Source organism: Cyprinodon variegatus, unplaced genomic scaffold (assembly GCF_000732505.1).
Source record: "Cyprinodon variegatus isolate N-32 unplaced genomic scaffold, C_variegatus-1.0 Scaffold447, whole genome shotgun sequence".
Classification (NCBI taxonomy): domain Eukaryota; kingdom Metazoa; phylum Chordata; class Actinopteri; order Cyprinodontiformes; family Cyprinodontidae; genus Cyprinodon; species Cyprinodon variegatus.
Genome location: NW_015150900.1, coordinates 734,970 through 757,552, shown reverse-complemented (window position 1 = coordinate 757,552; position 22,583 = coordinate 734,970). Strand labels below are relative to the sequence as shown.

Genomic DNA, 22,583 nt, shown 5'->3' with positions numbered 1-22,583 from the left:
TCTCTAAAGATGATCAATAATAAATTAAAGCAATGCCTCTCCACTCTGTTAGATCAAATAAATAACTGCTGAAAATCACCTATAAACCAGTATTACACAATTGTGATTTATGTTATATAATTTGTTGATAACAAAAAATAGATATGTACAAATAAATGGATTTTTTTTGTTATTTCCAGCTCGTTTCTTTTTCCTTTTTTTTCTGTAAGTGGGCGCGTATTGTTTCACATTTTATTTTGAAAGTCATTGCTCCACTCTACCATTTTCCGGTCACAACACTAGCTTGACACGCATGTCGCAATGGGAAAATTCATAGATATTGACGTCGTCCTCCGTGGCTACGTCACTTCCCGGAAGGGCAACGCTAGCAACGCGGAAGCGTTGGGAAGAAAACAAATAACCGTTTAATTTTGATCGGTATTGGGAGGTTAAGGAGACACATAAACGCCGTTTGACTTCTCGGTTTTTTGACTTTGACGAAGATTCTGCTTTAAGGTGAGTGGGATGAGGTTCGGTGTATCAAGTTAGAAAGGACCAGAACCGAATCAAACGGCTAAAATCTAACTTCAGGCCTTTTGGTCACATTACTAACTGCTGACTAACATTCGGCTTATGATTTAAGTTTAATAATAGAGTTAATGTTAAGGAAATTTGTTTTAGAAAGCAGTTTAAAGTCATTTTAAACAGGTAACTCCTTAGTTAACGTTTGGTCATGGTGGACAGACCGAGTTAAAAAGGAAATCCCCTCTTTTCTTTTTTTTAAAACTACCTACAGCTTGTGGTTGTGTCATTAATCCTCCGGTAAAATACAGGGGAACTTTTACACTTTCACGTTTCAGCTATAAAACCAACCCAAAGTCTTTAACTCCCGGACAAATAAACGATATTTATATTTAGGTGGGTGAATAGAGACGTTTTAAAAATTATGTTTGAAACAAGATGCTGCTTCTTAGAAACAGTTGTAATAATTTTAAGGCTTCTAAGCTTTTTTTTTAACGGTCAATATTGTGTTAAAAAAATGTTTTATTATCAAACTGTAGTTTTTGGGGGTTTATTGTGATATTAAAGGCTAATATAATAAAATTCAAATATTCTGAAATACATTTGTTGCACAAATTGAGTTAAGGTTTAGAACTAAAGGAACACCACCCTTTACTTAAAGTTTTGAAACAAAACATTTTAACTATAGTTGGCAAGCTGTCTGCCTGTTTAAGGTTGAATAGTTTCTGTTATTGTGTTGTATAAACATGATAAAGTTATTTTGATTGTAATTCTGCTCAATCTTTACACATTTAAACATGATCTGTGGGATCACATCACATCCAGACATGTAGAAAATCTTTTGTGGCTCGGTCTTGTTCTCTGTGGCCTAACAAAGAAAAAAAAAACTGGCCTTCAAAGACTTTCCTCTGGTTGTAATGATGTCATTGGTCAGGCGAGGAATGACTCATTGCACATGCAGAAAAAAGTTACAGGTTATTTATTAATTCTGTTTTACTTCATTTTTACTTTTACAATCGTTGCTTGTAGCCTATATCGTATGACCCTCTATATATGCCTTACAATATAGTATCATTACAATAGCAATTGCATTTATGAAAACCAGTTTCTTATTTTTAGTTTTTAGAACATTGTTTAATTTCTATCTTTACACAGATGGAGTTCCTGTTTGGGAAGAGGAAGACCCCGGAGGAGATGCTGAGGCAGAACCAGAGGGCGCTCAACCGGGCCATGAGAGAGCTGGACCGCGAGCGGATGAAATTAGAGCAGCAGGAGAAGAAAATTATTGCAGACATCAAGAAAATGGCCAAGCAGGGACAAATGGTGAGCAAAAAGGAAGAAGAAACAGTCAGGTGGGAGCAGCTGGACAGCAGGGTTCAGACTCGACTTTTCGGTCAAACGGGAAAAGAGCCAAAAGCCGATTGTTAGCGGGTCAACCCGGTTTTTAAAAAACTTGGTTTTCGGGGGGAAGCGGTAATAGATGTATAGATTAGTGGTGATCAGTTGGGCAAATGGAGAGAAATAGATTTTTTCATTCTTCAGTTGTATCAGAACTAGAAATTCCAACATTTGGTTTCCCTGAATGCATCAACTGAGAGTATGATTCACATTTTTTATTTAAATGAACATAAATAAATATTAAAAAATACACTTTGATTGCTGGTTAAAATTTTTTTTGGTAATTTCTTCACTTTCTTTAGTTTGTTAAATTATAAAGTTTGTTTTGTTTTATTTATTATAAAATCCAAGACCAGGCCTACAAAAAAAACAAAAATAATTTTATAATCAGTTCATTTCATACTGAACTTTGTGTGCTATCAATCTGCAGGACGCAGTGAAGATCATGGCCAAGGACTTGGTGCGCACGCGGCGTTACGTTAAGAAGTTCATCATGATGAAAGCCAACATTCAAGCCGTCAGCCTAAAGATCCAGACCCTTAAGTCTAACAACAGCATGGCACAGGCGATGAAAGGCGTCACCAAAGCCATGGCCACCATGAACAGACAGGTCCGTGCATCACAGCCTCTAATAAGTGAAGGAAAATAACATCACACCTTCCTGTGCTAATGACTATCACCCTTTCCTGACTCCCTCAGCTGAAGCTTCCTCAGATTCAGAAGATCATGATGGAGTTTGAAAAACAGAGCGAGCTAATGGATATGAAGGAGGAGATGATGAACGATGCTATTGATGACGCCATGGGGGATGAGGATGATGAAGAGGAGAGGTGAGGGACTTCAGTTAGCATCCTCTGCATAAACAGCCATACCCAAACTAAACAAACATAATAGATTAAGTCAAAAGTGATCATTTCAAACATTTCTTACTTGTTTTAGGTTTGCGGTCTACTTAGCATAAAGACTATTAAAAAAATGGTAATGGCTCTAATCGCTGATTTGAGAATTTAAAAAAATGTCTTCCCTTTGCATTTATGTGGTTTATTTGAGTTGCTGCTTGCAAAGATCAGATTCAGAATCAGAAATACTTTAATAATCCCAGAGGGAAATTACTTTGAGAGCCCCTTTAAAAATCCAGTTGTATCCAATATAGCTGTGTCTTTGCTCAAAATCAGTATTGATAATGGTTCAAGTTTTACTATTATATAATGAAAGAAAACAGAACATTTCAAGGGTTTTGTTTTACTCTAATCCAAAAGAAAAATTTGTCTAGAAACACGATAAATATTTACTAAGACAACAACCTATACACTAATACTTCCTGTTATTTTATTCCACCAATAGAAATGGATTCCTTACACTGCAAACTAGATATTCTAAGCTTTGTAGCCAAGCTTGCTCATAAATAAAGTTTAGTGAAAGGAAAAACTAAGATAGAGAAATAATAAGTAGGTAGAACTGCAGCCTTTGTTAATTTGAAATAAACTCTGGACCTACTACAGCAGGATTCAGCACCTGCCCAGGAGGCACAGGAGGAGTCATCCTTTATAAAGAACTTTGATAATCAAACTGTCTTCTCAGACTTTGGCTGCAGAGCTGTAACCAGTTAGACTTAACTACATTTAAAAGGGTAGTGATAAAATTTGCTTCAAGGGCAAACCATTGAGCTTAAAAATTAGAGAAGTCAAAGTCAGGCTTTTGCTAAAAAACAAAACAAAAAAAATATCAGAACACTTCATGCTCCCCTCTGCTGGTTTTTGCTTGCAGGGCTTTTGGATGTAAGGTTGTTTTTAAGGGTTATTTTTTGTTAGCTGTGAACAATAATAATTCATAACAGAAATCATTTTATTCAGTTTTTAAATTAAGATACTAAAATTGGATTTTCTTTTTTTTTTTTTAGCACCAGTGAAATAATTACTGTTAAAAAGCAAACCAGCTTCTTTTTAATCTTCTCTTTACCTCCCCCTCAGTGACGCCATCGTCTCCCAAGTCCTGGACGAGCTTGGTCTCAATCTGTCTGACGAACTATCAAGTAAGAAAAACCCTCCAATCGTTAGCATCTCAAATTTTTGAATGTTGTTTTTCCCGCGTTACTTGAATCCTTTGCGTTTCTTTTTCTGCTGCAGATCTGCCGAGCACCGGGGGAAGCCTTTCTGTGGCCGGAGGAAAGAAAGCCGAGCCTCAGGCCGCTCTGGCCGACGCAGACGCAGACCTGGAGGAGCGTCTGAATAACCTGCGGAGAGACTGAACGCGCAGGAACTGTCTAAGAGGCGCAGTTTGGCGAGGGTCATCATTACAAACGAACTCTAATCTCTGCGTTTAGATCCTTTCGGAGGCATAAGTGGCCGGCTTTCAGCAGGCGGTTCTATAAGGTGTATGGCTTTCTGTTTGAGGTGTTTTTCTTTATTGTATGTGCAATGTATCTTATCATTACAAGGGTCATCATCCTTCATACGTCTAAAAAACGCTTTTCTCCATTTTGACTCTGACGAATGATACAGATCATCTGTTCATACTGACTTCTTAAAGCACGATGTATTTACAATTAAAATCAACACTAATTACAGAATATTCAAGGAAACCCTATAGAAATATTAAAGGTTAAATTTTATATGACTGGCATGTAAATGTGTCGGTACATTTTGTACAGGAGGTGGGTTTGGTGTTTTGTTTTTCTATCCATATTAAAACGTTATCAGCATTTTTATTGTCCTTAAGTGTTGGAGATTCTAGTTAAAATAAAAAAAAGATGGTTTATTATTATTATTACTGACATTTGAAAAGGAAAGCTATGTTCTGGAAGACACTCCTGGTGATTCTTTAATTGGCGTTTATGAGATCTGCAGCATCCTCACTATAAATAGCAGTCAGTGGTGTTTTTGTTTATTTCTCTGAGAAATTTTGTTTTTGGATTTATTGAATAAATATTTTTGTTTCCAGTATACTGGGAAATGAATCAGTTCCACTTTTGTTTTAGAGACATCCATTATAATAAAGTTGGTTTAGAGTTTGGGGCTCTCACCTTCAGATCAAAGTTTTTCCATCCAAACAAGTGGACACCAGGTTCCTTTTATTCACCTGAGGGGCTTTTTATGACAATCATTGATTGTCCCTTTTTATTTTTCTTCAGTTTATCAGGTTAAAAGGTTGAAATCCAAACATTTGTTGCATTTTGCAATCTGGTGCTTAAAAGCTCAGACACCTCAGCTCCAAACTCTTTAAAGACATGCCCAGAATTTTGCTTTAAATGTAATTTTTATAACTTTCTGAAGGGAAAATTCGAAGGTGGAAGTTTGATTTAGACCATCAATCCATATGTACACCCAAAACAAAACAGTTGCTAATAGTAGTTCATTAAATTGAGATTAAAATAATGATTTAACCAACATGAAAAAGGAAATCAGGGGAAATGCCTCAGAAAAGAAGTTTAACCCTTGGGGGGAAAAAAAACTACAATATTAACATTATTAGAAGTAGATGTAGAGAAACTATGATATCCTATTTCAAATTATTTTCCTTTATACCTCATAGGGTACTCCCATATGGTTTAAATGTATTCCTCAAATAAATCACAGCTTTCAGTTAACGCCCTTAGCAAACAAAGTGATACCTTTAGAAAGTAGAGGAGAAAAACCAGACCTTTAAAACCAGTGAACCATTTATCAGGACAAGTTCAAATTTCCTGAAAATGTAAACAGAATATTTATAGGGGAGTGGTGACCTAGTGGTTAGAGCTTGGAATCATGAGGGTCTGAGTTTGAGCCCCTCTCATTCCCTCAGACTACCACTCTCTGAGCAAGACCCTTAACCTGCGATCGCTCCCTGGGTGCCCCACGATGGCAGCCCACTGCTCCCCAAGGGGATGGGTTAAATGCAGGGATAAATTTCTTCAATGTGAGATCAATAAAGTTTATTTACATTCCCTAGAGAAATAAAATGTATGATTATATGCTTATGGGCAAATCTATCTCTTGTTTTTGCCTCTAGTGGCCTTAATTTTTGCTGGAAAGTAGGGAGTGAAATGTGAGTGCTCTACCCCTTCACAAATTATACATATTTAAGACAAAATATGTGTCATAGACATGAATTTTATTCCAAAAAATTAACTGTCAAAACTGTCAATTTGTCAACGTACAATCAGAGCAATATTGTATGTACTGAACACTTCCAACATTAAATAATAAAAAAATAACAGCAATGTTTTATTTACATTTGTTTCTGAAAGTTATGTACAGTCAAAGAAAACTTTAAATTTTATTTCCAAACCTTGCTTTGATGACAGAACAGGTGGAGCAACCAAGAGAGAAACCTATGGTTGTGATCATGAGCGAGATTAGCTCAGAGGAGACGGGCGGCGCCTTTGAAAGCGTACCAGCAGCTAGAACTACAACAGAAAGCCTTTTAATCACCTAAAACATCTCCGACCGAGCAGAGCAATGCATGCACATAACTTGGCTATTATTACTGGATGCAAATGTGCTTTTAAGGTTGGAAACTGAACAGAAATCACCTGTAAGCACAGCTGTCTGATTTTATAAAAATCATGCTTTCATGTAGAACTTCTTTAGTTTTAGTAACCCAGTGGGAAGAAAATATTCTTCTTTTTGCAACAGGTAAGCAGTGCATGCAGCTCACATGAAAAATAAACCAGTTTCCCAAGTGTTGTCACTTTTTATACTGTTTTCAAGAACAACCCCTCAGATCATCTGTTTCTTTATGCTGAATTGGCTTATGATTATTCTATATATAGTCATGCTGTTTGAAAACCCTTATATCACAGTTAACATTGATAAAATCGTATTAAATTTGTGTGCAAACAGTAAGAGCAACACGGCACTGAACAGTCGATTTTTGACTTTTTTTCCACTTAGGCAAGGAGAAAAGCTAATCACAGCATGAACAATGTGGCTGGACTGTTTGTGATGAAGAATTAAGCTCCTCTTTGTGTAAACTGAGGACAAAGTTTCGCCCCAACATGCTCAGGATGAGAACCCTTTTCACATCAGAACATTACGTATCAAACCCGACTGAAACTCAAACTTGGAGCGATAGAAAAAACAAACTCTTATGGCACATTTTGAACAAAAACATGCTCTGAACTTTTGAATGAACAGCTGCTAACATGTCACCTATATTCCTGCCTCGTTTTATTCAGGTTTTCTCCAGGAAATTAGTTACTTTGTGGGTTTTTGCAACCACAGACTGAAAACAGCAGCTGCCCACACCAACATAATCCCCCAGAACCAATTTGTAAACTTTTTTTTCTTTTTAAATTCAGGCTGGGGGTAGCAGCATCCTGCTCTCATTGTGGTTCAGCCTTCACTTCCGACAAGTTCGGTGAGGCGTGTGTTTCTTGGGAACCTCGATCCGGCATCGGCTTCGTTCGTCCAGCCAGGGCAGCTCGAAGTTCCTGGAGTGGAAATAAATAAATCGTATCAATTTCCAAACTTATGGTTAAACGAACTTGTAAGAATAACGTTTGCTTTTAAGTCATTTGGCATTTCAAAGGTAAGTAAAGATAAAGAAGACAGGGATCAGCTTTCATGTAAGTTTTGGGAAAGATTTCATAAAAGCCTCAAATTTCCAGGAGTTATGTTTTAAAGTTGAATAAAATGCAGTTTAAGCTTTTTTCTTTTTTATATATATAAAAAAAAGACAGAATTTAAAAGGTTTTTCTTAGCAGAATAGTAAAACAAATGGCATTTTTAAAAATTTGCTCCTTAAAAAACAGTTTTTATTAGAATTAAAACAAGTAAAAATCATGAAATACTAGCCTTTTTCTTAAAAAAAAAAAAAAGATCAGAGATCATTTGTTTTTTTAACCTGATGAAAATAATGTTGCTGAAATGAAATTTAATCAGAATTTAACTTTAAGACAAAGTCTTTTATGATTTATGACAGCTTAACTAATCATTAGTTACTAACAAATTTAGATCAAAATAAAGAAATCTAATAAAGCTGCGGTTAAAATCCTTCCTCCCAGAACCTCTAAGACTTAATAACCATCACTGCTACCAACAACCTCAATAAGTTGTTACATTCATGCTGATTTTGCATAGTTTCTATCGTAGTCAGTTAAATAAAATGCTGCTGACATTTTGCACATCTCTGATGTTTCTGCTATTTTCAAATATCCATTACTGTAAAAATGTCCATAGCTGGATATTGGTTAATTATTCTCCAGTTGCACAGTATTTATATTGTTAAAACACTTTACCGTACTGTATTTTATTTCTTATTTTTTTAACTCCTCACTAGAATGTTATTCTTACTCATTTTTCCTAAGATCCATATTTGTGTGACCATTTTTTTCTATAATCTAATATCCCCATTGTGGGACATTAAAGGGATTTCCCATTCTAGTCTATTCTAAATACTGCTGTTACATTGGTTTGACATGTGACTGTAATCTTTTTTTTTCACAGTTAGTATGGGCTTAAATTCACTTTTAACAAAAGTAGATAAAAAAAAATAAAAAAAACAATCTTATATAACCTTTTCAATACAGGTCTTAAGCAAATAAATAAACCAAAACAAACACCAAAAACCCTGGTGACTTACTGCTGGGAGAGTCTGGGCAGCGGCCGACCAAATGCAACCACAGGTAAGAATGGAGTGATGACTATCGCTTCAACTAGAACAGACAGAAGGGTTTCATTTGAAGATGAATCCAAATAAATTGTTCTATACAGAAGCCTGAACTCTGCTATGGTGGTACCGTCTTCAGTGTCGGGGTAGAAGGACGACAGCTCGGGCTCGGTTTCCTGGACGATCTTCTTTCTGTTCATGCGCTGTTGCAGACGCTGGAACATGCGCTGCTCCCGAATTCGCTGGATATCCCATCTGAAAACATTTAAGGAGCAACTGCTAATTAAAAAAAATAAAACATGCCACAGGAGGACGATTTAAAGAAAATGAAACGAGATAGACAATAGATGAAGAGTTTAGAAAGGGCAGACTATTCACTTTTATATTTAAGTCCAAGTCTTAAAAAGTTTTCTTTTTAATGCCAATTTAAAGAGTAAATTCAATAAGAATTCATGTTGATAAGCGATATAACCAGTAACACATAGCCCCACCCTTACTTAAATGTTTATTAAACATATGGAATGTCCACTGCTGCTTGATAGCCTAAACATGATCAGGTTTCTTCAATAATATTGTAATAACTTATTTAAACAATTTAAGCTAAAGTCCTGTTTAAATTTTATATTTCATTTGAAAAGAACACTATTTTTGCCCAAGGGTACTAACCTACATGGATTATTTCCCACTATATGCATTATCAGGTCTGTTGTTACCTTTTCCTCCTCTTCTCGTCCAGCTCCAGCTTTGCGTGACGTTTCAGAAACGCGCCGTCATCCAGCGGCTTGAGGTGAGCAAAAGGTCACACATTTTATTAAAGTCTGAAATGCTCTCAGACCAAAGAGGAGACAATTTAAAAATGTTCCCTTTCAACTTTTCTCTCACCTCAGGGATATTACTGGCATCCTCATCCAAAGGCTCTATGTGGTTTTCCCTCCAAGAGGGGACTACCACGCAGGAAGATAAAAAAAGGAGGGAAGTTATTCATAGATTGTGCATCCAGCAGTTTGGATTGCTAAAGTGATTGAAGTTGGGATTTAGGTTAGGCTTACAAACAATCAGCATATCATGAACTACATGAGGAGTCCACTCACTGGCCACCTCTTCCTCCTTTTTAGGGGAAGTCTCACGCAGAGGGGACAGAGGAGGTTGGTTCCAGCAACAGAGATACATCTCTGTGGTTGACATGAAGGGCAGGTCCTCCATCTGGCAGCTCAGCTCAGGCTCCTCTTTACAGGGAAGCAAAACGTCTCTTTCTGCACCGGACCTGCCTGGAACAGACTTCTCTGGGGTTTCCTTACTCCGCAGCTCTCTTTGGTTGGGAGACCCGGGCTCCGTCTCAGACTTTTGGGGGCTGAGTTTTGCACTTTTAGCGCGAGATTTTTGAACCTTCGGATCCGTGAAGCAAGATTTCCTGTATGTGCAACACCCGATAATTTTAAACACGTAACACACAATGTTAAATGTGTCTTTTATTTTGTTTATTTTACCTCTTTTGACCTTTGCTGAATGGGAGAGGAGTGGCTGCGTTGGGCTGTGGACTTTCCTCTATGTCCAGGTCCCATATGTCCTCTTTGTCAGGTGTCCACGTCTCGAGGGGCTGAAAAAGGCGCTTATCACGGGGTACATCCTTCCTTGTGAGCTGGAGGCGACGTTCCATGCGCTCAATGCGTGCAAGCAACTGTAGATAAAAAAGTGAAAGTTTGCTAAACATATGTGGGATATAAAAGCTGCTGATAGAATAAATAAATTTCACGCACCATCTCCTTATCGGCCTTGAGTTCATCAATCTCCTTCTCCTTGGATTGCAGCTGTTGCTGCTGCTGTTCAATGAGGTCCAGCTGTAGGAGGAGAATCTGTCGGAGGCAGTTGGCCTGTGCATGCGGACTGGCAGGGGTCTTCCGGATGTTCTTCCACTTTCCTTCAGATGAGAGTTCAATGGAAGCAGTCCCGAGAACTCCAGGAACAACCCCTTTGGTGCCATCATCAGCACCAGCATCCTTTGAATTATTGTTCACTGCCATCTGAGGGTTATCCATGCTGTCAACAGAGAGGGGTTTACCTTTCACCGGGGTTCCCTCACCCCCCATTGGTCTGACAGGGGACGTTATCCCCACCTGTTTATCTCCCTGAAGCGTTTCTGGAGCTGTGGCAGCAAGTGCGACTTCGCTTGTCATGAAACTCTGATCTAAGTTTTTCGATCTGCTTGGGATCTCCCCCCTGCGAACGTCCTGGACATCAATAACAAAGTCGCAGGGCTCGCTCTTCACGCTCACGGTGTTGACCACGAAGTCTTCCGTGTCAGCCTTACTTTTAAATGCCGGTTGTAGAAAGTGTTTGGATCTCAGAGTCATGGCGAACACGACCACTTCTCATCCTGCAGCTCCACACCGACTCCCCATGTGGACGCAACAGCTGCAAAAAAAAAAAGAGAGAGCAAACATCAGTCAATATACAGATATTTGTATAACAGACGCCCTGCTTTGTGTATTAGTTTCGAAGGAACAACAAACATTTAAAAGGAAATATTCTGCCAAATTAGAGTGTGCATCTTTTTAAAAATCTCGTACCGGGTTTGAAATTTCATACTTTGTCGTGTTCGGTCTGCGATACAACAACTCAGAAGCAAACCTTTTACTTATAAAAGAATATAACCTCGTATTTCTCCAGCAGGGCAGACATTTTATAACTGGTTCTTCGGGAGTGGCTCTGTAGGACACAGGCAGCAGCAGCCAAGCTCCTCCATTTTGGTTCTCATGAAAAACAATAACAGCCAGCTAGCTGGCTAACGTTAGCCTCTCTTTTATAGAGCAAATTGTATCTCCGAGGCGAACAGCGTGTAATAACCAGGTCTTAACAGTCGACTTAAACCCCAACCGCTTTTATTAACATGTTCCAACGACTCTCTGGCTTACCTCGACCATATCAAGAGTGGGGCTTCAGGTTGTCTTCATGTTCCCTCCTCAAGACTTGTTTTAAAACGCCGACTACGGCGCATGCGCAAACGGTTGGATGGCCATTTCTCGAGTTTTGGAAGTGTTATTCCGAATGTCACCGCTAGGGGGGGTACAAGCAGGCCGGTATGCTGCATTATTTAAGCGATGACGCAATACTGTTACATATCTACGGAAGAGGATTAGGGACAATGAAAAAACAAAAAAAGTTATCTGATTTTTATTTTTTATTTTAGTATAACATGAGAAAAAAGTCAGAACTCTGACTTTAATTTCAGAATTCTGACTTTAATATCAGAATTCTGACTTTTTTTCTTGGAATTCTGACTTTTCATCAATGTGTTACTGTACTTCAAAAACATCCTCAAAAAAAACAAGGGTGTTTTTTTTTTTCTTTAATAAATGTACTGTATGGGGCCTTAAGATAACAATATGATTGAGTAATTGAATATTTCTTACATTTATTGCCCTGTGTTTTGAATTCTAAATTCATATAAACTGAAATAAAAATCATAGTAATGATCTGTACAAAGAAGTTTGAAAACGAGTTAGAAAGTATTATACTACAATTATTGTTACAGTGGTAAGCTAATTATGTTTATGTTTGTTGTTTCCATTTATAAAACATAAATTAAATAAGTGAGAATATCATTTAAACATAGAAAATGTGAAGAAAAACGTTCAGGAAATGTTAAAACCAAGAAAATTAGCTTTAAAATATTATGAATTATTTCATTTGAATAAAAAGATGAACAAGTATTGATTTGCTATAGAATTTAAAATGTTTTTTTTTCCCCCAACTTTCTTTAATCCAGAAATTTACCAAGTATGGCAAGTAAAAACTGTGTAAATCCACAATAGGTATGACAGAGGCATTCTGAGATATTTAAGCAACAAACTTAAACATATAGAAATTAGGATAATGCAACTGAAAAAGAAAGAAAATGTACTTAATTATAAACAAAATTACAGAAAAAGAGTTAAAACTTTGTAATTACAAGGGGGAGGGGTGACTACATTTTAGGATTAGTACATATTTGTTCATAATCAATTAAACTTTCTCAGGTCTTCATATTATGTATGTGTTTCTGAAATTTTAAATATGAGTAAAATTGTAAAAAAAAAAAAAAAGGAAAAAGCTAGTGAGGATATATTTATTTATGAATAAAAAATATGCTCTACTAATGATCAGATTACAACAGAGCCCTTTTTTTTGTTCTTCAGTATTATTTCAAATGTTATCATACCACTAGAAAATATTCTGGAAGTATAATTGTTGGTCTGATCCATAATTAAATTTTATTACAATACAAATTGTCACCATAATAGAAAATAAAGGCAATGTTATTTACACAAAAATTGTATTTACTATCCTTAGTATTAAACCGGCCCATTAGTAATTCTTTAGCGGGGTAAATTATTTTTACAATTTTAAATGGCCTTTTTTTTTTATTTTGGATGTACAGAAAGTTACAGATATATACGGTATGTTTGTTTTCAGATTTCTAAAAAAAAGTCCAGTATAATAAAACTTGTTTATGAAACTATGATAGTTTAATGGGCAGTTGATTTATGTTAAAACCAGTTATAAGAAGATACAGAAGAGGATTAGGGCCACTGGAAAAAAAAAGTGAACTGATTTTTAAATATTATTTCAGTTTAATATGGGAAAAAAGTCAGAATTCTGACTTTAATCTCAGAATTCTGACTTTTTTCTTAGAATTCTTTCTTGTTCTCAGAATTTTGGATCTCAATGTAGATGAGCACCATTGGGAGGCCCAGTAACACATTGGTGAAAAATTATGGAATTAGGCGACTTTTTACGTGTTCGAGTGGTCCCCGGTGATGCTATTTCATTAATGGAAGAGCAGAAGGTGATTAAAACAAGAGAGCTAGTCTCTAAAACAGATGGCTACAGTCTAATGCTAATGCGTTTGTTAACTGTCAGAATTCTGAGATTAAAGTCAGAATTCTGACTTTAATCTCATAATTCTGACTTTTTTCCAGTTTTAAACTAAAATAAAAATTAAAAATCAGTTAACTTTTTTTTTTTTTTTCAGTGGCCCTAATCCTCTTCCGTAAGAATAAGCTTTAAGCCACATACTTAATTAAAATTTTGTTACAGCATTAGTTTACATATACAAATGTAGTTTAATTGAAATGTTTTTTTAAACATTTTGACTCAGACCATGTTCATATCATACGATTTTAACATCCCCTTTAGAATATATTTTAATACATTTTTAATTTAAGTCATTTTGCTGATAATGTAAAAAAAAAAAGCAATAACTTCCGTTAATAAGAATTACGTATTTCCGGTAGCGGCTAACTACCGGAAGTGCAGTCTGCATTTAGAGATTCCTCATTGTTTACTATGAAATAATATCTATATGACCTCTTCGTGTGTCATTATAACCTAACGTTGAGATCGTTGTATTGATCTTTTAGACCAAATTTCTAAAGAATGCATCGTAGAGGCGTTGGGGCTGGCGCTATAGCCAAAAAGAAGCTAGCAGAGGTAAGATTTATGCATACTCCATGTAACTTTTCAGGGACATGTAAGTATAGTTTAAATGATTTTGGTAAGACTTGAATACTTGCTTTCAGATTGTTTGATCAGAAAAATCCCATATAAAGAACCAAGGGGAAACGGTGACAAATATTCTAAACTATCTAACCTAAAGAGGAATATAAATGCACATACTGGTGAATCCTCCATTCTGTTGTACAACTGTCTTGTAAAGATAATGCTAAGATATTTTAATATTGTTTTTCATTTCATGAAGAATTTATCTTTTTAATATACATTTCTTGTGCATTAAAAGAACAAATGACTTGTTCAATGTCCACAGAAGCAATTTTACGGATGTAAACAAACAAACAGAAATCAGATCAGAGCTCTAGACATTAAGATGTTTATGATTTTGTTTGTTTTTATGAGATGATATGATCAATCCTTACTAAAGGTTTTGTCTGTGATGCAAGGTTTTGATAATAATGAATTTATATCTACTTGAACTCTATTGTAATCGATCTTTATTGACCACCATCGACACCATGAAACATGGTGGCAGCAGCAGTGGAATGAGTTTGATCAAATGATCTCTACCAAGGCAGAAGCCAGCTGCTATTTTTGACCAAAGGATCTACTTTCTCCTAAGATGACCTACTGCCAAATCTATTGCATCCAGCCTCTCAACACCCTTTTTTCAATAAACCTTTTTTTAATCATCATCTATTGGTTCAGCAAAGAGCTTTCAAACATAAGTCATTAAAGAACCTAAATAAAACAAGGATCATGCTTTTGGAAGCCATAAAATTAATAGATAAACTCTCAATGTGCGCCTTCAATGTGCACAAGTGTTGAAGTGTTTTTGTTGTTTAAAAGGCATATTGTCTGGTTATTTTTATATTTTTCTAAATATACTAATCTACAGTTTTCTGCAAGTTTCTTGCCATTCTGATAGAAAACGATTATGCCTTCATGCTTTACTTTTAAGGTTGCTATTTCTCACATACCAATGCAATTTGAAATAGATCACTTCAATTAAAATAAATAGTTAACTTCATCCTGGCATTGAAATACTGCATTAGGTTCTGGATTAATAGACATAAATCATCAGCCTTGAAATCTGCAGCCTGTTAACCATATCAGGTTTTTTTTCCCTCTATAGGCCAAATACAAAGAAAGGGGAACTGTACTTGCAGAGGACCAGATAGTTCAGGTGAGCTTGCATGTTCTTCCTTGTAATTTTCTTCATGTTTGAGTTTGTCTCACTTGTTATAATGCATTTTGAATGTCACCTTTCATTCGTTTCATTACAACCACAACAATTGTTTACAAACAACATTCCAGCTTTGGCTCAGTTTTCTACACCTGCATTACAAAAAGATTCCTCGGTTTATTTTCTGGCCTTAACAAACAAACCTTACTGAAATCAAGGCTGTGTATTTTTTATTTTTTGTGTTAATTATTTTGGAGAGCTTAATGTTTTTTCACTAAGGTTTGAATCAATGTTTGAATCAATGTCTTTTGGGGGCCAGATGTCGAAGCAGTTGGAAACGTTCAAATCCAACCTGGAGGAGTTTGCCAGCAAGCACAAACAAGAGATCCGCAAGAACCCCCAGTTCAGAGTCCAGTTTCAGGAGATGTGTGCTACCATCGGCGTTGACCCACTTGCTTGTAAGAAAATCCAACCCCTTGTGTTTTAACTTTTCCTTCACTTAAATCTCAAAGGAGCTGCAACTAAAACTGTGAAAAATGTATTTTTTCCTCCACAGCTGGTAAAGGCTTTTGGTCTGAGATGCTTGGTGTTGGTGATTTCTACTACGAACTGGGCGTACAAATCATTGAAGTCTGCCTTGCCCTGAAACACAGAAATGGAGGTTTGAATTTGGTTTTTGAAAGATGAATCCATAGTAACCCTTAGCTCTGTCTTTAATATTGCAGATACAGTCATTCACATGAGAGCGACAGGGCTTTATAAAATATTTCATACCCTCTAAACTTTCACAAACATTTTAAATGCCTTCTTTAATGCTTCTATAAGAAAATGATGTCAGCACCTTTTTCGAACAGTAGTGTAGTAGCAAGTCTTCTATAAGCCCTTCTTTTAATTCCCTCAAACAGTCCCTCTGTGGAACATGTTGGTGGCAGCATTATGCTGTGTGCATTCGTTTCTTAGAAGGAACAGGGAAAAGTGGTCATTGTAGATGGGAAGATAAATGGAAAGATGGCGTAAAATCTTAAAGTAAACTTGTTTAAGAAAATAAAAAAAATTAATCATGAATCCCCGTAAAATAATGTGAAATTTAAGGCTGTAACGGCACGGAATGGAAAAAAAGTTCAAGTTGGTTTTTGTTTGTTTTTATTACAGGTCTTATTACTCTGGATGAGCTCCACCAGAGAGTGCTGAAGGGTCGTGGTAAATATGCGCAGGATGTGAGCCAGTAAGTTCTTCCAGGCGTCACATTCTGTTTCTTCTGTTCTGCCGTCATGTTTGTAATTCATGAAGTGTACGTCGTCTGAGCAGCTACCTCTTCTGTTCCTCAGAGATGACTTGGTCCGGGCCATTAAGAAACTGAAAGTGATGGGAAGTGGCTTTGGGATGATCCCGGTTGGCGGTTCTTACCTGGTCCAGTCGGTTCCTGCAGAACTAAACATGGATCACACTGTAGTTTTACAGTTAGCTGAGGTAAGACAAAGCATTAAGCTGATTTTATTTATTTAGTTTTCCAACTACAGATTTAAATCCGTCTGTAGATAATTTTTAAGCACCGATTAAGACAATTTATGGTTCTGTTTGACTCCTTGTCATTTAGTTAAGCTAATATTAGCTGTTGGAAGTCAGATACTTTAACCTAAGCCACAACATAAACATAGGAAATACAGAAAGGCAGCGTTCTAATGCATCCATCTTTAATCTCAAATCATGCGGTTAAGTTCCTTAAGGGTACATATACATGTCGATTTAGAGCACATTCTTAAACTGAGCTGGGAAACAATAATTCATTAATCTAAATAGATTTTTTAATATATCCAGACTGATATTGAAGTTACCAGACATTACCAAACATCTAACTAAATACACCCCTTAATGAGAAAATAAAACATTTGAAATCTTAAAGAAGATTTTCATGCATTCTGAGTTTAAGGTATTCTTAAATGAGAGTGCTTCCAATTTAGAGGCATCTAAAACAAACAAACAAAACAAAATCAACCAGAAATCGAAGTAAATGCTTAAAATCTGACAGTTTTTCAATGTTATGCAATAAAAATCCTTTTATATAAATGCAGAAATTGCATAAAAATATGAGGCTTGGAACCAGTTATTACAAACTCTATATATTGTGTGTTTTTGGATGCCTGTTGTGGAAAAAAAAGGCCTTTAGGCATTGTTAGGTTCAAAAATGTAGGTTTTTAAAACAAGGACTGAGTTCACACAGAGATGGATTTTCAACAACAGCTTCAGCAGAAGGGGAGAAAAAGCTGCAACCCAACTTTCCAACACTCTCCCCCCCGGACCTCCTCTTCAGAGCGCTTTTATTAACAGAACATAACACATGGTTACAAAACAGAGTATTGTTCTGACAGGACAATTGATCAGGTCATAAGACAGAGTGAAGCATCTAATTTCTCCAATGTTTTAGTTGTACATACATTAATTTTATGATCATCATTGAATAAACCTAACAGGCATTTGGTTGAATTGTCTATAATTTAATAAGCAAAAGCACTTCTATTATTTTAGCTCAGAACATGTTGACCCTGGGTTATCCAGGGCTGACTATATGTACTGATATTACAAGGAAAATTTTGATTTCCTATTCAGTAATATTAAGTGACACTCTGGCTGTTAGCATCTGTCTTTGGTTTCTAAAAATAATCAAATTTTCAAAGATTTTTTTTTCATCAATATACAGTCAAAAGCATTGGATCTGACTCCAGTATTCACAGACTTTGGATAGCACAGGTTTGATGCCGTTATGATTATGGAAAGAACACAAATTATTAAATTTAAATTGAATTGTATTCGTTTTTTAAATTCAGGAAGACCATTAATTTCAACAAATCTATTTGAGTCACATCCAATTAGATTAAAATGCCTGTGGCAGTTTTTATAATGCAATTACTGAACTCCATTGATTACATATCAGGAGTGTTTTGCAAATATTTCCGATCACTTTGAATTTTTACATTTATATACTTTTACGGTATATAATATACTAGACTATCAGGTTTTTTTCTACTCTAAATTTTCGAGCCTGATGCTGTCATTACGTCAGCTGTTGCTATCAAAACAAAAATTATTTTATAAACCTTTTTAAAACCATCAGCTTGTGGTTAAAATTCATTTATTGAGAATACATTTTTTCATCAAAAGCATTGCATTCGACTCCAGTATTTACAGACTTTGGATAGGACAGGTTTGATTCCATTATGATTAAGGAAAGGACACAAATAATTAAATTTTAATTTGATTGTAATAGTTTTTTAAATTCAGTAGAACATTAATTTCAACAAATCTTTTTGAAATGAGGAAATCCTACAATTAGGTCCTGCCTATTAGAACAGTGCTTTTCAACCCTGGTCCTCAAGGCACACTACTCTGCATGTTTTGGATGTTTCTGAGCTTCAGCACGCCTGATTCAGATTGCAGTTCAGCAAAGCCTGATAATCTGCTATCAATTGATAACAGGTGTGTGAAAGCTGGGAAACATCTAAAACATGCAGAGCAGTGTGTCTTGAGGAATAGGGGTTGAAAAACACTGCATTAGAGCAACCTCGGTCCTGAAGGACCGGTCTCCTGCAGGTTTTAGAGGTTTCCCTGCTTTAGCACAGCTTATTATGATGATTGCAGTAAACCAAACGCCTGTTAATCAGCTTTCAATTAAAATCAGCTGTGCTGGAGCAAGAAAACCTCTAAAACCTGCAGGACAGCGGCCCTCGAGGAATGAGGTTGGGGATGCCTGCATTAGAGCATGTCGAAGTTCCTGCTTCCTCTCAGGCTCAAAGGCTGTCTCTTCTTCTCCTAGTTTACCATGTCCCTCTGATACTCTTCATCATCTCTCTGTCCATCTGACAGTTCCAGGTTTGAATCTTGGTCCCCTGTCATGAATAGAATCTCTTCTACTTCACTTCTATCTCCTACAGCAACGTTCAGTCATAAAAACACTGAAACTGACCTACTGTCCACTACAATAGTTTATAAAAGCGCTATTATATTAAAAGTGAAATCATTAAACTTTTTCAGAACTAAAAAAAATAGATGTTGATTTTTTAATTAACAAGAATATATAAAGTTATCCTGGTAACATAGTAAAGAAATGAAATTATTTGACATGCCACCCTTCTTTTTCCATAAAATGTTGCTAAAGGTTAGACAGCCATTTTGATTAAGGAAAACAGGGGGTTTCCAGCATGCACACCTATAACACAGACACATCACTAAAAAAGGCCATGATGTCCTCTAAAGAGTACAGTAAGACTGGATTAGCTAATGCTAAATATCAAAAGATTATTAGTGTGAACACAATTTCCACTTTAATAGGAGAATCCAAGTCTGTTGTCGACTCAGGTTAGATTTTTGTCCCTTCATTAAATTCTGAATCTGGAATTCGATTGATTCAGATACAGATTCCTCTCTGTACTTGAATCACATGACCATAGTTTGGATGGACCAATAAACACAGAGCTGAGCTCCTTCAGCACAAAAATCTGCCTTTTCTGATTTCCTGTGTGGAGAATGGTGGTTTTTTTTTTCAGAATGAGAAGATTGTGTCTCTTCGCTGCCAATTAAAATCTTTTTTCTTTTCTTTCTCTCCTGGTTTGTAGAAAAAGGGATACGTCACAGTGAGTGAGATCAGAGGCAGCTTAAAATGGGAGAGGGAACGAGCATGTCACGTGCTGGTGAGTGCATAATATCCAGTCTGCTTATCAAACTACAGCATAAAAACATGAAACTTACTGCAACTTTTTCCTGATGTGAAGGTCATTATTAGAATGCAAAATGTGAGGAAGTATTTAAATCTTTATCGCACCAAAAAACCTCATCACATCCTTATTTACTCAAATAATTTACATTTTATGCTAGGATGTTTCTGTTTATCTAAAAATGTGAGCTATAGTTTATTTTGTCTGAAAATCCATGTCTTATACAAGATAAGCCTTTACCTTTCTGCTTAGAAAGTGAAACCAAGGTAAGTTTAATTTTATTGCATAATTCACTTTTTCTTTCACTTATGCTGGATCTTTTGTTTTTAGTAATTAAATGGTTTTATTTTTGAAAGCAGGAAATCCCCTCATACCTAATAGTATCCTCATCAGTATAAACAGAACATGTAAAGAGACCAAAAATAAATGAACATGCAGAATGAGAAACCTCCATAAAACTGTGTTCCAGTGATTAATTTCTTTAGAGCTAAATATAAGTTACCTAAACAAAACATGAAACCCCTGCAGGACCAACGTGTTCTCATATTCTGCATGTCTGACTCCTCGTATTTCCAGGATCATCTGCTAAAAGAAGGTTTGGCTTGGCTGGACTCTCAAGCAGGCGCAGAGGCTCAGTACTGGCTGCCGGCGCTCTTCGCTGAGTTGACCTCACGTGATGTCACGCCAGAGGAAGCCAATCAGATGACGCCTTAGGAGGATCGTTTTATTGGTTCACAGGCTGGAGGTGATGGACTGGGTGTAATCCCACAAGGATCCGTACAAGAGGGGGCTCTTTTTTTTATTTTTTTTATTTCCCTCCGTCACAGGCACCTCTTGCGTTGCCAAAGTATTTGCGCACCGTGAAAATTTTTAGATTTGTCAGATTACAGCCACAAACAGTTCGGTTCAATTCAGTTTATTGTATTGAATCCTTCCTTTTCATCAGCTCTGACCAGTTCTCCTTTCCCAGCTGAAGAAAACTATCCCCCTGGTATGTTGCTGCCACCACCATGCTTCACCATGGTAGAGGGTGTGTTCAAGGAGAGGAGGAAACTGGAAACGTTACAGGGGTGTGAAAATATTTCAAACACTCTGTTACTTCTGTGTAATCTCTGGTGGAGTCTTGCTTTTTTGGTGATTGGAGAATTTCTTAATGGTATACACATGTAAAAAAAAAAACTGTTTAAAAAAAAAAACTTTACACCAACTTTGTTGTATTAGTTTTTATTTTGCAGCACAACCACCTGAAAGTTTTTCCAGGTAAACACATGAGCTGATCATTCACCCATTTTCAACCACAACATACTTGGAATTCATCAGGTCATTAAATACAGCAGACCTAGATTTATTTTTTATAAAATAAAGTTGCAAAGCTTTGATAAAAATAAGAACTTTTAAATGCTGCTTAACCTGTTCTATCAGGTTTTGTTATGCTAAGCAGTAAGCTTTACCCAACAAAGATTCCCAAAGATTTTTCAGCCTAAAAAATACACTTTATTTACTTTTGTGTGTGTATGTGCGTGTGTGCAACCAATGTTCCCAGTTAAACCCCTGAATTATAATTCCGGTTTGGTGTTTGAAGATGGTGATAATTAAAGCTAAACAAAATATATTTGTTCAAATTTTCTGTAAATTTCAAGTTGCATCCAATTAGATTAAAATGCCTGTGGCAGTTTTTATAATGCAATTACTGAACTCCATTGATTACATATCAGGAGTGTTTTGCAAATATTTCCGATCACTTCGAATGTTTACATTTATATACATTTACGGTATATAATATAGTGGACTATCAGGTTTTTTTCTACTATAAATGTTCGAGCCTGATGCTGTCATTACGTCAGCTGTTGCTATCAAAAGAAAAATTATTTTCTAAACCTTTTTAAAACCATCAGCTTGTGTTTAAAATTCCTTTATTGAGAATGCATTACTCAGTACTGCCAAACTGAATGATGCTTTACATGAAAACACATGTACAGTACGCTGCAGTAGAATAATAAAATGAAATGTAATCATGTTTTAGTTAATGGAGTGAGAAGAAAAGTGAAAGACAACTCTAATCAAACTGTTTTTGATTTATGATTTAAAGGAATTTAGGGTATCAGAGTATTTACAGTCCTCTGGAAGTTTGTTCCAGGTTAGTGGAGCATAAGAACTAAATGCTGCTGCTCCGTGTTTGGTTCTGGGTGTGCAGAGTAGATTTGAGCCAGAAGACCAGAGAGGTCTGGGGGGTTGATCTACTGATTGCATGTCTGTAATGTATTTTGGAGCCAAGCCACTCAAGTGATTTACAGACTAACAGAAGTATTTCAAAGTGTAAGGTACAGAGAGCCAAGCTAAAGACGAGAGCTCGGGTAATGGGCTTTACTTTTTCAGTTCATTTAGAGATAAACACATGGATGCTGAGACAGCCGTCCTTTATCCTAGAGATATTCTTCATATAAAGGCCATCTTTGTTCCTATCTTTATGTGCCTCTGAAGCTTTGAATTCATAACTGCTCCCAGATTTCAGGCCTAATCAGAGGTTTCTTGCATAAATCTTCCCTGTTTTGTTTTTATTAAGCTGAAGAAACCAATGTTAGATAGAGCTTTTAGTCATTTAATAGTAACATATCCTGTTTATTATAATCCTAAAGGCGCCCCCATGGTGAAGGGGCTCAAATCCTGATAGCAACTTGAAGGACATCCAGTCAAGTCATGACATTCTGTGG

General features: G+C 36.2%; 3 protein-coding genes across 5 annotated transcripts; 2 read left to right on the top strand and 1 right to left on the bottom strand.

Annotated features, from left to right (window-relative positions):
• Positions 1 to 347: 347 nt before the first annotated feature.
• On the top strand, positions 348 to 5,338 carry chmp2a (charged multivesicular body protein 2A). Its single transcript, XM_015389069.1, has 6 exons — positions 348 to 495; positions 1,657 to 1,824; positions 2,330 to 2,509; positions 2,599 to 2,729; positions 3,870 to 3,931; positions 4,026 to 5,338. The coding sequence occupies exons 2-6, from the start codon at positions 1,657 to 1,659 to the stop codon at positions 4,145 to 4,147; spliced, it is 663 nt and encodes a 220-aa protein (XP_015244555.1). The 5' UTR covers positions 348 to 495; the 3' UTR covers positions 4,148 to 5,338.
• A 642-nt stretch (positions 5,339 to 5,980) lies between these two features.
• Positions 5,981 to 11,499, bottom strand: msl1 (male-specific lethal 1 homolog (Drosophila)). 3 transcript variants are annotated; one of them, XM_015389115.1, is made up of 9 exons: positions 11,400 to 11,499; positions 10,245 to 10,899; positions 9,975 to 10,165; positions 9,579 to 9,898; positions 9,370 to 9,434; positions 9,201 to 9,268; positions 8,618 to 8,742; positions 8,461 to 8,533; positions 5,981 to 7,309 (listed from the first exon to the last, which is right to left on the bottom strand). In XM_015389115.1, the coding sequence occupies exons 2-9, from the start codon at positions 10,836 to 10,838 to the stop codon at positions 7,219 to 7,221; spliced, it is 1,527 nt and encodes a 508-aa protein (XP_015244601.1). In that variant the 5' UTR covers positions 10,839 to 10,899; positions 11,400 to 11,499; the 3' UTR covers positions 5,981 to 7,218. The 3 variants fall into 3 exon arrangements, with proteins under 3 accessions (XP_015244601.1, XP_015244602.1, XP_015244600.1); XM_015389116.1 differs by having other exon boundaries at positions 5,982 to 7,309; positions 9,370 to 9,431; XM_015389114.1 differs by having other exon boundaries at positions 5,986 to 7,309; positions 9,370 to 9,431; positions 9,537 to 9,898.
• A 2,252-nt stretch (positions 11,500 to 13,751) lies between these two features.
• Positions 13,752 to 21,038, top strand: snf8 (SNF8, ESCRT-II complex subunit). Its single transcript, XM_015389089.1, has 8 exons — positions 13,752 to 13,956; positions 15,113 to 15,163; positions 15,483 to 15,621; positions 15,720 to 15,824; positions 16,316 to 16,388; positions 16,492 to 16,633; positions 19,774 to 19,848; positions 20,449 to 21,038. The coding sequence occupies exons 1-8, from the start codon at positions 13,903 to 13,905 to the stop codon at positions 20,584 to 20,586; spliced, it is 777 nt and encodes a 258-aa protein (XP_015244575.1). The 5' UTR covers positions 13,752 to 13,902; the 3' UTR covers positions 20,587 to 21,038.
• The last annotated feature ends 1,545 nt before the right edge of the window (positions 21,039 to 22,583 follow it).